We start from the raw sequence: 18,528 nt of genomic DNA, 5'->3' as shown, positions 1-18,528 counted from the left end.
CCTGACTCAGCACCCTGAGCTAGGTTAGGTTCTGAAGGCAGGAGAGCTTTGTCAACACTAGACTCCAGCACAGGATCTTGTTTGGGCTGAAGAGCCAAGTCAAGCATTATACTGAGAGAGCTACAGTGCTCCCGGTACCTAATTACCTTCACACAACACCACATTAGGACACTAAAATTCATGCCTGGGACATCTGCTGGGATTTCTCTTCCAGAGAGGTAAATTCTAGACCACCACAAGTTAGTAAGTCCAACACAAGTAATGTAGATAACTGCTTCACTGCTGCAGTTTCATGGGCAAAGCTCTACAGCTCACAAATTTTGCAGGGATGTTCAGTCCTCCCTTCCAGCCTTAGAGAAATAAAACATGAGCAATGCCTACCGGTTGCTATAGCAACAACAACCTCCCAACTAAAGACAGCAAGAAGAGGCAGAAAAGCAGTGCTTTTTTTTTTATAACCTACTCTGTGCTGGCAATTATTTCTGAAACAGTTAAAACTAGAAAGACCGCATGCTGTTATTTAGCAGTTGAATTCCTGGATGCACAAATTCAAGCCATTACTCTAATCAAGAGTACACTGCCTGAGGAAACAGAGTTCTCTGCTAGCCTGCCTCTACCTCACCAGAAAGGATGCTGTAACTATTTGAGAGCAAGCACAACACTCCATTTTCTAATTCTTGTCCTGTTCTTTCTATAAAAGATAGAGTATATTACTGTAAGCTAAATATGGTGGATGATATGGTGAAAAATGCATATATTCAGAAACACTGAAGCAAAAAGGAATGTTTCCTACCATTGCTGGGCAGGAAACAAAGCCGAAAAACTAACTTAAGAAAATATATTTCTGTTGCATGGTTTACCCTTAAATCACTTCCATCACTGTCAAATTAAAACTGTGCCAGGATTATGTTGTCAGATTTAAGGATGTACAAGGAAAATTCAGCCCCTAACAGCTAATAGCTCAACTAAATTCTCAAGACACCATTTATTGGAAAACTTGTCTTTCAAAGTGAACATCATAGGATACTGGAAAATTCTATCTTCAATTCAGGGACCCATTCTTTACTGTAAATTTTATGGCATACACAGCTGCCAGGAAACAGGATTTCCTGAGGAGTAAGGTGTTTCTTGGCATAAAGGCAGTAGACTAATAAATAACTACAATATACAGAATTGAGGCTCAACAAACAAACTTAATTATTACTGACCTCCATATCTTTAGAAAAACTATACAACTGAATATGTATTTAGAAAGGCAAACATATTTGAACAGGAATGTCCTCACATACAATCTTTAAATAACACTAACATTTACTAGAAAATTCTCTTTAATATGAACACATCAAATGGTTACGAGAGCTCTTTCACATTTGTGTTATAACTCATCACTTTGGGTATGCTAGCAAAACCAAAGCATATTTTTTCCCAAGTTCTTTCTAGAATTTTGGGCTACCACTAAAAAGTGGAGCTTTTCTATATATATACTGATGTCCTACTCAGTCCCCACCTCCCACCTCCCACCCCCTCCCAACATGTGCCTAAGCTTTTTTTAAAAAAATTTTTAAAAAAATTGCTTTGGTATAGAATCTCCATGGGCAGTTGATTTCTCTTAGACACAGCCACAGACCACTCTAGTTGCAGCACAAATATTGCCCCTAAATCCAGTACTACGAGAGATTTATATACATTACAAAAACATAAATAATTCCAAGTGCACACAGGTTTTCTTTTAGTTGCTTAAGCATTACTGTTGTTGGCTTTCCAAGCACTTGCTTATTAGCCATCCTGACTATTGCATTGCCTGAATACCATAATTTGCAGCTCTTAGCCTTTGGAGATATAAATTTCACTTTTTGTTCCCTCTAGTCTTCAGAGAAACCAGTCTGAAAGGATCCAGCCATATTCAGGCTTAAGCAGCCTCTGAAAATTAAGTCTTCTACTGACATAACATGTGTAACAATGGGTTTCTACAGAAAATAAATCAAAACCAGCATTTGTTAGTTTATTTACTTAACAGGAGCAACAAAGATCTTATCTGACCTCATCCTGTTTCTTTTAGTCTGATACACATATGTAGCCTGTCTATCGTCCAAATAAAAGATGCTTTTTAAAAAAGTGTTATTCCTATTGTATTTGTTGCCTTAATTGCCTAGCAAAAATGCACCATGGTGCTGGTTGGGTTGTGACTAACAGATAGAACAAAGAAGTGTTAAACATGTGGCTTTGTTCTTCTGATGTGCTTTTAATTGTTTTTAATAAGGATGACATGACAGAATATGTAAAATAAAACATCTGACTAAGCAACTACATGATGATGTAATAATAATAAAAATAATAAAAAAAAGAACCTAACACCACATTTTAACCCTACAAGAATGAAAACAAATTCGGAAGTTATTTTAAACCAAAACCTTTAAGAGTTCGGTATTTTGCAACAAATGCCTCCCATTGTTAGTACCAAGACTTGCACAAATCTTTGTGTTTGGACTAGTGCTGCTTACTAGCAACTAAACTACATACTGTTTCAAATCCCAGAATGTTTTTAAGACACTGACCAGGAAAACGTTACTATGAATTTTCTATTAAGCTATACCTCCACAGCTTTAGGTAGGTAGCACTCTTGAGACAGGTCAAAGCTTGACTTTGTTCTCAGTTGTTTAGCCTTACTGTTGAGAGGGCTATTCACTTCCAAGAGTGTAGTCAGATGCTTAATCATTCAACAGTATGGACATGCATAGGTCACATTAAACCAAGCTGCACTCTGAGGTTTCACAACTTCTCAGCACTTGAACTTTTAAGGTTTAAAGTTAACAGAAACTTGCATCATTTACTGACATATATCAGTCACCTAAAATTAAAACCACTGAAACATAAAAAATAAGTCACTTTGCATACCATATTCCCCCCTGCCCTCCAACTATCAAACCAGTTCAGGAAATCTCAATGCTCTATTCTCTGATTTGGCAGACTTACCACCCTGCCACTAGAAGGCGAGAACAACACATTTTCCCAGTATTTTCCATTCCTTTCCACCAGCTGCTCTCCTGCTTCCCTTCCCCTATGAAACTACACCTTTTGTTCCTTTTCTGATCTTACATCCCCTTCCACACCTCTCCAGGTGCTGCCTCCTCCTCTTCTTCGTGAAACTGCAACTCCCTTTTCCTGCCTTTCTACTTTTCGACCTTGTAATTTTCTGGCTGGCATTTTCCCAACCCAAACTTGTCCTCCTTCCCACCTGTCTTTAGTGGCATCAGATCGCTTTTCATGCACACCTAGCAGAAAGTACCTGGGAAGCACTGGAGAAATGCAAGTTTCTGTGCTCACAGTCAGTGTGCCTGGTGCTGTGGCAGCCTGCAGAGATGGGACGCAGAGAAGGGAAATAAAGTCCCTGGCAGCCCCAGGAGCTCCAGGAAGGAGCGTGGTCCTTCGTTCCACAGAGATGGTGAATCATTGCAAAGACTGATGAGCCCAAAGCATTTGGGAGGAAAGGATGCTGCCTCAGTTCAGCCAAAAACCTGGACAGAAATACAGCACCTGAATGCTGAATATGGCACTATCAGGCATGAGCTATTGTGACTTCTTATGTGGCTCATTTAGATGTCTTTTCATAGTTCTAAACCCAGATTCATACTATGCCCAGTTTCAAATCTTTCCTCTAAAGCATGGCAACCTGAAGCCACCCTTACAAGAATGTGTTTTTTTCTAGAAGGGAAAAGTCCCTGTTACTTTCCCATGTCACATTCTTCAGCAGCTAATCCATTTGCCAGAGATGAACAAAATAGAAAAGGAGGGAGGGAACCTGGCAAAAGAGAAACAGAGGCTAAACCATTTAAATCTAACAAAGTTGGAAAGAGACTGAAACAAGGCTCTTTTGATGAGAAATGTTATGCAACCATAATTATTTGCCATCTGCCTAGTAAAACTCAAATCAAGCATGAGAAGGATAAAATTTGCACTTTAGGGTTATTTTATTATGCAATACATTTTTGTTTTACAACCACACCACTGAAATGCTTCATGGAATCACTGCTCTTTATCTCACAGCGGTTTCCTCTCTACTGTAGATGAAGAAAACAAAGAATTCAGACCTCTAAGCCACATACATCACTGCAGAACCCTAACCATGGCAGAATGGAAGCAACAAAAATGAAACAAATATGACTCTGTGACAGCAGAAAGAAACATATAATTTCATTATAGGTGTTTGAATTCACCCCAGAACCAATGAGAAAATATTAACAATATTTTACATAGTGGTTAGATCTCAGCCTTTAACAATTCAATGTTTTACAACCATTGCTAGTCTAAACTATAGTATACTATGTATACCTCTGTGACTTTTATAGAACATATTCCTTGTGCCAATTCTTTTGTTGGTTAACAAAAATAGAGGAAAAAATGGACTGTCAAATAAGACTTTTTCAAGTTACTTTACTATGTCACTGCAATACTTCAAAATCCAACCTATTGCTCAATCTATCGCTCTCTAATGTGCATTAAATATTCAGCACAGAAAAAAGCATCATATAAATATATATATTATATAAATAGTGCAAAAGTAAAAAAAATAAAAAATAAAAAAGAGAAAAGAGATGAGCAACATAATGCTGAAAACACAGTATCAGACTCCACACAGCAACGCATTGGTTGCCATATGTTTAAGCCATATTTCTGAAAGCCCAGGCAGCCTGCACCAATGACTGGTAGCCTGTACTAGCATAGTAACTTCAGACAGGGTGATGGGGCTTCCCCTGTTTGCTCTTATTAGGAGAGGTGGGGATAGAAAAATGCTCAACACTGCTTCACCTGCTTGGGTGAGTCACCCAAGCACTGCCCTTCAGCTCTTCTCTTTGCTCACAGAGACAGCAATTGAGAGGCTGGGTGCCAGAGCCATTAAGTTTCCCTGTGTGTAACCACTGAACAGAACTGGCTCCATACCAGCAGCACAATGGTTCTCTGAAGTTACCTTTAGTATCCCCCAAACAGAAAATTTGCTGGCTTGACTAAATACAATAAAGGTTTTGCTTCTATGGGAGACAGACGCCAGGTTTGGTGACACAAAACTTGGAGCCACACAGATTGGCCACTGGTGGCAGCAGGCCAAGCATTAACTGCTTCCTGGGCCCCCTAAATTGTTCTGCTGGGAAATATTTTTAAGGATGCAAATGACCTTACCTGCGAGGTGATGTCCTTTTGATTGCCATTCCACAGGGAGAAAAGAGACACATCAGGCTTGTTTCAGTCCTTCATAAAAATATTTTTTTTCACAAGGGACTATAATACAGACTCAGAATGACCAACTCATTAAGTTTAAACACTAGCAAACTCACGCTAGACTCTCAGACCAGGCTTTTGTAATTAATGGAGTCTCACCAATTGCAAACAGCTCCAAACCAGGGTGTTAGTGTTATTCATCATTCTGCCAATCTTCCACAAAGGCCAAGACAATTAGCTATGCTGAGTTTCACTTGATAGCAGAGCATTTGCTCCTTACAACCATGCTTCATAAATCTGATCACATAGTACCCATCTTCTTGTTGATCCAGATCACCATCAGGTTGTAGTAGCTCATAACATGTACCTGCCTATTTTCCAATCAAATTCCTATTTCTTTATGCATACCTGTGGCACTACCCAAGCAGACTTGGATGCTTGTGAGTAAAAAATTATTTATTCCAGAGCAGGCACCATACATTGCCACTTTATTTCAGGACATCTCTTCTTGGTTCTCACATCTCACTCATTTCATCTATGAGAGAGCAGTATTTCCCCAGGTCTGAGCAGTCAGTAGCTGACCACTAGCGAGGTTCCAGGCTACAAAAAGATTAAAGCTCTGTGGAATGTTACTAAATAATGTAAGCACATCCACCTCCCTGGTTTGTCTTCATTCACCGAATGTCTGTTTCAATGTCAATCTTTTTAAACAGTCACACAGAGTGCTGCTGTGTGTGAGAGAGATCACCTTGCTCTACAACCCCTTGTTCTGTACAGCCAGCAACTTCAGACCATCACCGTCCATGCTCTGAACAATTAGGATTCATATCACAGCCATGCGACAGAGGACACAATAACAATATGCACTCTGTTTCTGTCCAAGACACTTAAAAACATTAATTCTAAAAGCTTAAGTGCCAGCTAGCTTACTTTCATTAGTGCTTACCTACTGCTGTGCCAGGTTTGCAATTAAAAAAAAAAACAACCAAAACAAGCTTGTCAGCACTTTTTATTTCCAACAAGCACTTATATTGCTTTCAATAGAATATCAGTGCCAGAAGCTGATGCAACTAGAGACATGCACTCTGCAAAACCAAGGTTTTCAAGATAGCAGTTTAAAGGTGCCCTCAACCTTTACATCATCCACAAGTTCGTATCAGTGAGTAGCAGTTCCAGCAGAGCATGTCCCCATGTCTCTGATCACCTTCGTAAAGAATTGTCCTGGAATGTATTGAAATCATCTCCTGGTTTCTACCACCCAACTGCATCACTACCCTTCCAGAAAAGCAGTTTAGAGACACCCATAAGTACTACAGCCTGTGACAGGGAGACTCTCACCAGAGCCTCAAGGCAGCAGCATCTGCTCCCACTTCTTCATCAGGAGGTCTGCAGCAGACACTGACTATGGCATCATCTGTGCTCTGCCCACAAGATCTCTGCTGACTTGTCACCCGTCCAAGGCAAAGCTCCAGTTATTCAAGCGTTTATATAGAGCACAACCCCTCCTCTTTACATCCCCATCCTCTTTTTTTCCTCTTTTCACCCAGTAAATTTAGACCCGAAATGCCCCTCAGGGCTCTTCAGCTAACAAGCCCCACACTATGCATGGCCTGGCAACAAGCCTGGGAAGTGGATTTCCTCAGATGCTGGGGGTTTACTCTGCTGTCCATACTTCTTTTCACAAGCCTGGATCACAACAGATGAGCAGAAAAACTGGTATCCTTCCTTATATAGCTTTGTTTTGGAGTAGGTTAGGAAGAGACCAGGAATAGTTTTGGTTTAGGGCCTAGAAAGCAGGCTAAGACTAAGCAGAGTAAGAACAGGCTTGTGATCTTTGGTGAGGTCTCAGGAAAGAAGTGATTGAGGAACTGGTTGCAGCCATCACAGTGAGACAAAGTCAAGGCCTTCCTTGCTGAATTATAATTCTTTCCAGTGCTCTTACACTGAAACAGATGTAAGTATACACATAACACTTACAAATCTAAGTATATTTGTAAATTATATATCAAGAGAAATACAATACTTTGCCAATTGCTGAACATTCACAGGTTTAAAATACTGTCAGGTCTTTGGGCACTGAGACTGCTGCTTGGTATTCCTGTATCACCTTGAAAAACAGCACCTGGTTCTAGATTGGGCCACATCGGTGCCACCACAAGCCAGAGAAAAAGAGAAAGCCAGAGAAAAAAAGCTGAACAATCATTCATTCTTGAAGTTCCAAAAGTGGCTATCAAAACCCAATCCCAAACCTTTGCGTTTGCAAACTATACATAATTAACATTTATTAATGTCACAGTGAACTGACACTCATACTCGCATAATTAGCAGTAGCTAGTCCTAGCTATCAGCTCCTCCTAAACTTCTGCAAATTAAGAGCCATGTAAATTTAGCTAAACCAGTTAAACATCCTGCTACAGCTACATCAACTATAAATCAGCAATATTAACTTAATTAACTTGAGGTTGTAAGGAGAAAACAGACTATTTTGCACCTAATATAAAACCTTTTCCTATGTTTTATCTTATTTTGATGACAGAAACAATCTCAGAAACCAGTAAGATTTGATCCTGAGTTGGGAATTAATTATTTTTTTTTTGTACACTGGATCTATGCAATTAGACTTAGCTAAATTTATGCAATTTGTTACCATTTGGAGGATATACATCATTCATGTCCCCAGAGCTCTGCTCAGCATACTCCCAAACAAAGTAATGTATTTTTAAGGGCAAAAAAATATTATATTACCAAAAGTATTTAAGTTCTAGTGAAGAGGACAGATCACTTGTCAGTTCTCAATCTGGAAGAAATTCTGACTTAGACATGCCATTGAACATAATTATTCGAGAAGATAACTTTGTTAATATTGTAAAAATAAAAGAAAATTCTAGAAGTTTATACAATCTCCTTGTAAGTATTAATGCTATATTTAGATGACATGAATTTGTCTGTGATGTTCTCAGATCTGTCCTAGAACAATAATCTTCTATAGATGTTCCAAGGAAATCTCTTAAAGACATGCTAGGGAGTAATCTGGTGAGGAGCCAGTGAACAATATGACTGGCTTTGGAAATAGTTCTTCCTCCAAGTCTAATCTGGGATTAGATGTTGTAATGATTAACAGACTGTAAGCAACCTGGGAGAAGGAAACTGTACTCCCAGTACTCCTTCATCATGCACTGCTGCTCTGAATCAGGCTATATGACATATTTAGTAGAAAGCTGAATAGCTGATGTATTTGCATATGTTAAGCAAAGCTCCTGCAAGCACTTCCTCCTATACATAAGCTTAAACCTGTGGCCCTCTTGAAACCAAGAGACATTGGGCATAAACCCAAGCACATTCAGACTCTTGATCAGAGCTGGATCTGAACTGACTGAGGAATCTGTAACTCCTAAAGAACAGGCTCATATTCTTGGCCTTTCTGATAGAACAGGAAAGTAAGGCAAGTCACAGGGACAGACAGAACTGATAACTCCTCAGAGCTAGGTATGAATCAGAAGGAACTGCTGTAGCTAAATGGAAACAAAATGCCCCTCCAATTTTAATATCCAGAAAGTCTTGACTATGTCCCAAATTCAATCGAGTCTAAGTGCTACTATAGAACCAGTTACCATTTTTCCCCAGATTTCTAAAAACAAGTCTTGCAAGAGCTTGATTTTCTAAGCAGGGGAAACATCGGACAAATAATCAACTACAGAGTAACATGTACATTTTTTATATTTATTCATAAAACGATTTTCAAACGTATCCTGTATTGTTCTTAACAGGTAATTTGCACGCCTGATGAGATCTGAAGCTCACTGCAGTCTGTGGATCATTAACCATTAACAATTCCAGCCACAAAACATTCTGAACACAAAGAAGTGTCCAAGACATTCCATCCCACCCCCTTACCTCAGGATACCCCTAATCCTGCCAGGGAGTTATGACAGCCCCTTCCTCTACAGCTGCAGCAGCCAGAGACAGCCCTGGCTGTTCATGCTAAGGGATGCCCAGTCAGCCAGTTGCGTTTCATTCAACACCATCAAGAGACAATACATCACCAAAACTCACTGTAACACAGCAGGCAGCCCAAATTGTCATGCTCTAACCTTCCCTTGAAAGCAAATGGTTGAAACTATTTGCATATATATTCCTCACCCTCCTTTTGTCTAAGCCATGCAAGTGGTCTGAAGTGGTAAGTGTGGGCTAATTGTGTGTTCTCTTCTGCAGAGCTGAAAGGTCAGCTGGGGTAATAGTGAAGGGTGACATGACATACAATACTAAACACCCCTGGTTTTAAGCAGCCACCTTGTTCAATGAACCACACACAGACCAGGAGCTCTTTTCTTTACATGTGCTCAGGCTTAAATGAGCCAGCTGAGAGGCTGAACTGCTAAATCTGAAGAGGGCAAAACAAGCCTTATGTGGGCCTCCCTCCCCAAGGCTAAGCACTTACAGACATGTTAAAAATGTAGACAACTTGGTGCAAATTTCTATGGATTTCTACACATTTACATAGCAGGTGGCAGCTCTCTCATCCATGGTTGGGGTTTTTTGTTTGCTTACTTTGGTTGATTCCTCACCTCAAAACCACAAGCAACAATGTGCATGAGAGATGTCTGTACTAAGTCCCTCACTTAATAGCCACAGATGGTGTTAGTGAAATGACAGGTATGAGGCCAGAGATGTAGCAAATAGCAGCCAACATCCCAAAGTGTTTTAATCTGAGATTATATTTTGGAAATATAATTTTGTTATGTTATTGCTGTATTTGTTTAGTGTTGAAGTATAGGCAAAGCTCCAGTGGATGATTTCCAGAAGTGGTTCATGTTATTCTGAGTGTGGTCTGGCTGAATGATGAAACCCAATGAGACAGCAGTGAGTTAAATAAGAAAATTTTTAAAAATCCAACCATCAAACAAGAAGTATTTCATTATCCTACTCAAAAGTGATCCTCCTTTTTTCTACAAAGTAGAGAAAACTTACTGTCAAGAATTTCAGTTACAATCTCTAACAGAGTTCCCAAAGCCCTAAAAGCTAGCACTGAATCTATTCCTAGTTTTGCCATCAAAAATATCATGTCATTCCACAAAACTAACAAGACAGCAAGTAAGAGAGCTTTGAATCTAGCAAGATGATTATACAAGTGAGTTTTTCAAGGTATATAATTACCAAATTCTTAAATCACTTATTTCAGACGCTGTAACAAGAGAAGGCATGCAGGCAGGCAGAGCTGTACAAATTAAGCAATGTAAATGTTAATTAGGGGTGCTGGGGAAGGGAAAGGAAATCATGCAATCTCTCTGCACTAGCATGTAGAGTCCTGGGCCCAGTCACTTAAGGAAAAGCCCTTCCAAGGCAAAAAACCAAACCAAACCAAACAAACAAAAAAACAAACCAAAAAACCCCACAATAAGCAGAGAGTTCAGGCTTAGGAAAAAGAGGATCAAATGCTTTTGTGCTTTTTCCTGTCCTCACCCTTTCCACATCCTTCTCCAGGACAGTGAGGATCTGTGGCCATTGCACCAGGCAGCCACAAGGCTGAAGCAGTGAAGGAAGATCCTGAAAAATAACCTGCATTTTCCTCTCTTGTTTTTATTTTACATGTTTCTATTATTACAAACGTACATATTTGACCCTGACTGGACAGAACAGATTTTTTTTTTTTTTTTTTTTTTTTTTTTCAGGACGGAGGAACAGGCTTCATAAATCATGGGTACTTCTCTCCCTCAAGGCTGGCAATCTGAATGAGGTCACACTAGCACACAAACTACTCTGCATCACACACAAGTTTGAAACCCCCTGGGAGTTTGAGGGCACAGATTCATTAAGCAAAACTAGCTTGCTAACACTGGCTGCAAGGCTTGGGGCACCAAGCCTCACTTGGCCGCTGAGCAAAAGCTGAAGAAACTACAGAAAGTGTCTAAAACTCATTGGACGCTTAGAGTGTCACAGCCTTGTTTCCAGGTCATGTTTAGGTGTGTCATTTTGGTCTGCTGACATCTTATGGAATATAATGTTTGCTTCCATGTGTGCATTCAGGCTATTAAAGTCTGCAGGATTAAGAGCAACATTTGTAGTTCATACAGTTGAGGCAAAGAGTTGGCTATGATTTAATTAGACAAAGTTGCTCAAATATCCCCTCCAAATCTGTCCCTATGAGACCATGGGCAGTAGTCTCTGCCTCTGTGTAAGTATAGATTACAGCACCACAGATGTTGTACTTATCATGGCACAAAAAAATAGCACACTTTGTCACAAATACACTGTGATTCCTCAGTGTACACAAATACACAAAAATTCCTCAGCTGAGAGCTTATAAATAATCTGTGGCTGCAACAGCACCAAGTTACTTCACAGTAACCTAGTTTCTGAACTACTCAACAAGCAGGCACAGCAGCAATACTTCCTGTTCAGGACATTCCTAATGGATGTAACACATTCAAAACTCCTACTCCCTGTCTCAGTATTTCTCTTAATGCACTGTGCTTGCTCTGCAGTTTGATGCAGTAGTCAAGCTGAAGCAGTATTAAGAAACTGAGAATAGGGCATGTCACCAAGCTGAACAGCTCCCTCAGTATAGTGAGAAGAGAGTGGTGAAAAAAAAAAAAAAAAAAAAAAAAATCACAGGATCTGACTGTGTCACATCAACAGCTTTTTAAAGATTAAATCTAGCATGTGCCAGCATGCCTAACAACAACTTTTCACTGAAGTCCAGAGAAAATCCTCTTTGAGTGTCTACATCTACAAGATCTGCTTACCCTCTCTACAGGCCCTCTTAAGAATTGCGCAGTTATCCCAAATTTTATCAGGAAGCAAACACACTCTCAGAATACCAAGAAATATTTTTACATGGGTACAGTCTCACGAAGAAGATGCCAAAGTTTAATGTGTCATCAATAAGCTAGTTATTTATATGCTTGCTCTTTTCTAAGTGCTATTTGCAGCTATTAGATAAATAAAGAAAAAGCACTAAAGGTATGCCTTGCAGTAAGAGCCTTAGAAACACCAGATACTGTGAGCTACAAACTTCAGGGACTTCTTCAGCTTCCAGTGAAGAGTATCTGTCATCTGCTGAAATTTTTCTATATTATAGTATACATTTTGTCCTTCAAAAAGGAAGGCCCAATAACTAACAAGGACCTATACTGAGCTGGGGGAGCGTAAGGAAGTCTGGAATGCATCTTGAGGCACCACGTTAAAATTTTGTGTCAAAAAGCAGGCTTCACCATCTTATAGTTCAGGTACTTTTTTTAGTTACTTTAGATTTCTCTGCCAATGCTCACATAATTTCAGCCCCTTGAGCACTGCAGTTGATAATGACACTGAGTGAGAGGCCTGTGCAAATGCTTCAGTACTCCCCTGGAGAACTGATGGCACAGAACAACCACACATCCTTGGAATTGCTGGGCAGTACCCAGAGGCCATACTTGGGCTGCACTCTTCTCATCACTGCTGAAGACAGTATCTTCCCTTCAAATTCATGTATTTTAGAAACAGATAGTAGAGGAGTCAGAAAAGGGGTTTTATTTGCTAAGTCTAAATACATTTTGGTACAATTCAGATGTTAATCTGAGGAAAAACTGTTACTTCTGTGCCTAGTTGGCTCGAATTAATCTCTGGTTAACTGCTAGAATGCACTGGGGAAAAATGTTAGCTACTAAGTGACTTCACTGGAAAAACTTAAATGTGTCAACACTCTAACCTTCCACTCCTTTGCGTCCTTTTAGGACGAAAAAAGTGAAGGAAACAAGCACACTGAAGTAGCCTGCCTTTCTTCTGTTAATCACCAGCTATATTAAATTATTTCCAGTTATCTGGACAAGAACACCACTGCTTTGTCACCATCTCTGCAGTTCTATAGAAAAAAGAGCCAACTGTCCTGCTGAAGAAATGAAAGAAAAAGCAAGCATGCTTTAGTTCTAGGTAAGACTAATACTAACATTTTCCTCATCACCTCAATGTTGTCTCCCCAAGTGTTTCTTTGTTATCCTTGCACACAGTTAAAACAAAAACTTCAGGTTGAATCCTGCCTTCAGTTAGGCAGCTCAAGTATTTACAAGATTTGAAGTTAAAGAATTCAGTTCCCTAAAGATTTCTTCCCTCACAGAAAAGGTTTGTGAATAGTTAAAAATTTCCATATTCCAGAACAGCCTGGGAAAATACATGACACAACATATAAACTAAAAGAAATAAAACCAACAGACAACTCAACACCTAGAAGGACTCCATAGGTCCCTGTAGCCTTTTTTTCTTTTCTTAAATACAGCTTTGAAATAGGTTGTCACCTCCAAACTCAGTGATACGTCCCTGTGTCACGTCATTGGTTTCAGCACAAGGTAAAAGCCCAAATCCTAGCGTGGGATTTGAACTCACTGTAGCCATCTGTTTCAAGAGGATTAAATGGATTTTTTTAAAGTGCTAGACACATTAAAAATAGTAGAGTCACTTCAAATGCTTTTTTGGCTACCTTGTGTTAAAAATACCACCTGAGCTTGCAAGTCAAAGATACATGTGCCTGCAAATTTGCTACCAAATCTGAAAGTCTCAATTTTTTGTCATGAATTTACTGCATGCTTTCAAGGAACAAGCTGCTTACTCATTTCATGCAGGTGAATAAATGTCTTTTTCCAAGGTGCTTTGTTGGTTGGCCACATGATTATTTGAAATCTTTCACTACTTAGGAAAAAAACAAAGTTACTTTGGTTCTTTTCCCTCAGATACCTGAAACAGATCTGCTTTCTGTCAGAGATGGTACTTGCTCTGTATACATGAGAAAAAACTGTTTCCATCCCATCTCCACAGGCAGAACAGTATTTTTAATTTTTTTTTTTTCTTTTTGATCAAGGAATCTGTACATCTTTTTGTAGGGAAAAAAAAAGAAAAAAAAAAAATCAAAGGAAAGAAGCATTATCATAGCTATTTGATCAAAAATGTTGTTCAGTTATTGGAGATGTATGATGGGCTTCTCATCTTACTAATACCACACCTCTGTGACCACAAGCTGGAAGGACACAAGTGATGTCACTACATTACCCCTAGTTTTGAAAAGTCCTTACAAACAGACAAACGTTGTATTTCATAGGAATGGCCCCTATTCAGTGCCATCTTTCTCATAATATAGATCTTCTTTGTAACTAGGCCAGGGGGGGGCAGGGAAGATAAATTCTTAGGAGATGCATATAGAAATGTGAATGTACAAGCTACTCCAAGCCTCCTCCTCCTCCCCCCACCCCTCCCTTTGCATTGTTTTACACAGCCTTGGCCTCTGCTTTTGTGTCCCATTAATTAATGTTGGTCACTGTACATGTGCTTAAACAACTGTAGCAGTTCTGGTTTTGTAACCCTTTTTAGAAGTACAAGACAGCACTGGGTAATAGCAAGAGAGGCTCAAAACAAACCTCACTCAGTATTTTCTCATTGTAAGTACTGAAGAATTTGATACCATCTGTATACTTCTCTTTTATACTGAAAAAGTCCCAAAGTATAAGAAATTCCTTTTTAGTTTGATAATTCTATCATTACATTTGTTTATTTTTTAAAATAACCAAGACATTATATTAACATGTTACAACAGCCTAAAGGTTTGCCTTGCTTTCTATCACTTCATTCAATTAAGGCCTTTTGACAAAATGCTGTTTCTGCTCACATCCGCCAGTAATATTTTTATTATATTATACTTTCATTTCCACTTTGTAACATTATTGGCAGAATTCCACTGCTTTTGCAACCAACATTAGTATTTCAGATGAACTAAGTCTCCAGAGATTTTGCACTGATAAAACAGATCGAAGCTTCAGCCTTTGACATCTGAAGTTTCCCCATTATGTCTGAAATCAGTGAAGGAGGTGGTCTCAGCTTACTTCCACTTCTTGTTCCCCTCACAAATGCTCCACAGGTCAACATCCCCTGATCCTCCATTCTCAAGACAGGAAAAGCCTCAAAGGAAAAAGCCTAAAATCTAAGCTCAAGAATAAAAATAAGGAGAAATTTTTGTAACCAACAGGGAAAACAGAAGCATGAATGCACAGTTGTAGACTATCAGCTAATGCTAGCAAATCTTTGTTTTCAGTACTCTGTTTCACTTGCTTCACTTAACTAATACATTCAAAAAAACCCCACAGATAATTCATGGTATTAACTTCAGAACATGATTTGGAGATTAAAGAACATTCCATTCAATTCACTTGCAGAAAAATCCCAGTATGACAGCCCTGGTTTAAGGAAATGAAAGTTGCAGACATCAAATCAAGCAATATATGCTAGGACCTCTAATTGTACAATGAGTGCACATGCAATCTGTTCTCTGGAACTGGGCTGTACGATGGGCAATCACTGCTGTGTGCCAGGGCAGGCACTAGAACATCAGGCAACATCTGGACATGCTGAAACCCTATTTTACAGGATATATTTTGGTTTCCACCCCCTTATCATCCCTAGCTCTAGAGCCTGACATGTTGGACACTTGTCAAAAAAAACCACCCCAAAACCAACAACAACAAAAATAACCAAACCAAAACAAAAAAGCACAAACAAAACAAACAAACAAACAAAAAAATCCTGCTGCAGCTGGCGCCTGGGATACAGAAGATGAAGAAAAGCCAAATTTCTGTTCAGGGACTGTGAGCTGCCAACAACATAAGGGGAATTATGAGTCAGGTGAGGGTGTTCATACAGAAAGCATGATAGCATCAAGCTACTATTCGGTATCAGGCTACTTCCAGGCATGTTATTCAGCCCTTACAGCAAAGGAAAAAAGCAATTTATTACTGCAGAGATAGTTCAGAGCAAACAGAAAGGACAGCCACATAATCTGAAGTTTACAAAGTAAACACAGCAGGCAACTACTAAATAGGAAAACAGACATGCTGAATGACAAAATCAGACAGCAAAAAAAGATCTTCACCAGGAAGATTTTTTTTTAAACAATCTTTGCTTGGTTTAGTCACCAGAAAATAAACTAAGTGGAGGTAGAAAGGAAAACACAAAGTAATACTTGTTTTCCTGCTCTGCATGTAAAAACTTGCATAAAGAGATTAAGATTTACAAAAGCTCTGTTAATTCTCCATTTGGAGACTGACACCTCAGACAGAACTTCCATACCACAGAACATCTTTCTCCAGCTGTTTGGCCTAGGGCAGATAAAGGAAACATTCTGATACCAGTGTTGCTACTACATTTGGAACTGGGATGTTGCCTTGTAGCTCTTTTTTGCAGCCCCCTAGCTAATGTAAAAGATTTCATTACAGAGAAAGAGGCTCCCTCCTACTCTGCATATTACCATCCTCAGTTTCTAGTCTCATAAATTTGATATTAAAACTAATTAGACTGAATGATGTTGTAAGCAAGTAGATAACTACACTATATACATATATATACATATATATACATATACATATATATATATATCAAGGATACAGCTACGTATAGCCAATAAGTCAAATAAGTCTGGTGTTTTGGAAAACAATCAGTAGTGAATTAGTTATTAACAGTAGATACTGAAGAAAGAGAAAACTTTGTTTGCTACTATGTCTAAAAAACCCCACAACAAACAAATCAAATATCAGATTACTCTTCTTCAGCCCCCTGCATCGTATTAGACTCCTTACAATAAATTACAAAGTGAAAGTCCAAAGGAAGAACTCCACATATGTCCTAGGGATAGCGATAACAGTGTTTTCCATTTTCCAAATTTTAACTGGGAAGCCGTTTAAAAGGATGAAGTATGAAGATCCAGGTGCTTACCTATTTCGTCCATTATATTCAGTACCGTACACTCATTTGCACTTCAGAGGTCTACTGTGAATCCATAGCACGATCCATATCACCCAATATGCACTTCAGTCTCCCATCCTACATTTAAAAAATTCAGGCCACCAATTATGCAAAGCCGGAGCAGAAAGGAGGAGGTGTCACAGAAGGCAAAGGTGCAGCTTCAGAAAGTGTCAAGAACGCACGCCTTCAAAAAATCCTTTTGAGCTCAATTCTAGTGGGGCTTTCACCATTTCTGACCCCACATCTGATAAAAATGGAGTTTGTCACATCCACAGCACGATGAGATTATATAGGAGGATAGAGAGGGGGGGAGATTTCTGCAGAGCACTTCCCAGTGCTCTGCGTCAATAGATTTGGGCTTAGCCTCGGTTAAGCAGCTCAGACCACAGGTTATTGGTGCTGGCAGCTGTCTACCACACTGCCCCACTTCAGATTTCAAAACACAAAACACACAGCCTGGGAGGAAGGCCTTGGTCAGTCAGCTCCAACCACCCTACAAATAAAACACAGAACTAGGACACTGGAGCCTCCATGTTTGCCTTGGATGGTACTTCAATAGTTTAAAATATCTCCAACCAACCCCCCCCCACACACACACCCCTTTTCAAACAGCTTAGTGCAAAGATCAGTTGCAACAATATTAAGAAATGCAGCATGCATTTCAAGATAAAAAAAAAAACCTGAAGTGAAACGAGACCTTGGTTTTAGTGAGGATTTTTGCACATTAAAAGAAGTAGGTTGTTTTCTTGAGTATTTTGACTATTTTGGTACTGGGTGTACTATATGGCATCTGGCATTTCTTGGACATCAGGTAATTCTTGACAAGTGTCTTTTGGCTTGATAACAAATGAGCCTTTTCAACAAGCACAGTACGGTCATTAATGTCATCGCTTTGCCCAATATTATGGGAAATCAGTTACCAACATCTTAACAGAAAGGGCTATATTACTTCCACCATCCCCCAAATTAATGCTAATAGCACATTCAATCCAGACTTTAAGTAATACCTATGCTACAGTGTCACTTCTTCTATATAATTTTACTTTGCTCATGTAACCTGTCCAAACATAGTTCTCCTCTGAAACTGTCATTATAAATTGTTACAAAATAATAATTAAAATCAAAGTCATCACACCAACAAGACCATGCCATCACTAGACCTCCTTTTTAATACCAAGATTCTATGAACAAACACTCTGGTTCTACAGTAACTTATTAAGCCATAACAACTACTGTACTTGTGTGGCACAAGAGCATCTCCCACTCACTCTGCAGACTGACCAGTCCAATGAGTTTATGAAGACCCACAAAAGTCAAAGATCTGTCCTGCCACCACTGTCAAACCTGGGCTACAACATGAAAAGAAGCCTTGGGGCTGACACGGCCAGGAAGCCTGTAAGAATGGGATTGAGCCTCTGGTCCTATCAGGGACTTCCCATATAATTATAATCCCATATAATATGACAACCCCAGGAATGCTAATGCCACCTGGCCTCTCAAAACTTGGATCTGTTTAATTGAATCATAGCATGGTTTGGAAGGGACCTTAAATACCAT

General features: G+C 39.3%; 1 protein-coding gene across 20 annotated transcripts in view; it reads right to left on the bottom strand.

Annotated features, from left to right (window-relative positions):
- The window catches only part of MAP7 (microtubule associated protein 7), a 125,027-nt gene that overhangs the window by 71,248 nt on the left and 35,251 nt on the right, over nt 1–18,528 (bottom strand). For 3 of the 20 annotated variants that reach the window (XM_071740825.1, XM_071740826.1, XM_071740833.1), the window contains exon 1: nt 16,942–17,324. The exons of 13 other annotated variants lie outside the window; for them this stretch is intronic. In XM_071740825.1, the coding sequence (XP_071596926.1) occupies nt 16,942–16,954 (13 nt within the window). In that variant the 5' untranslated portion in view covers nt 16,955–17,324. Of the gene's footprint in view, nt 1–16,941; nt 17,402–18,528 lie in introns of those variants that run through there. 4 more of the 20 variants (XM_071740829.1, XM_071740834.1, XM_071740827.1 and 1 more) reach the window with 3 other exon arrangements.

This window comes from Heliangelus exortis, chromosome 3 (genome assembly GCF_036169615.1).
Source record: "Heliangelus exortis chromosome 3, bHelExo1.hap1, whole genome shotgun sequence".
NCBI classification, from domain to species: domain Eukaryota; kingdom Metazoa; phylum Chordata; class Aves; order Apodiformes; family Trochilidae; genus Heliangelus; species Heliangelus exortis.
The sequence above is the reverse complement of the archived record's forward strand: the minus strand, read 5'-3'. Positions and strand labels throughout refer to the sequence as shown.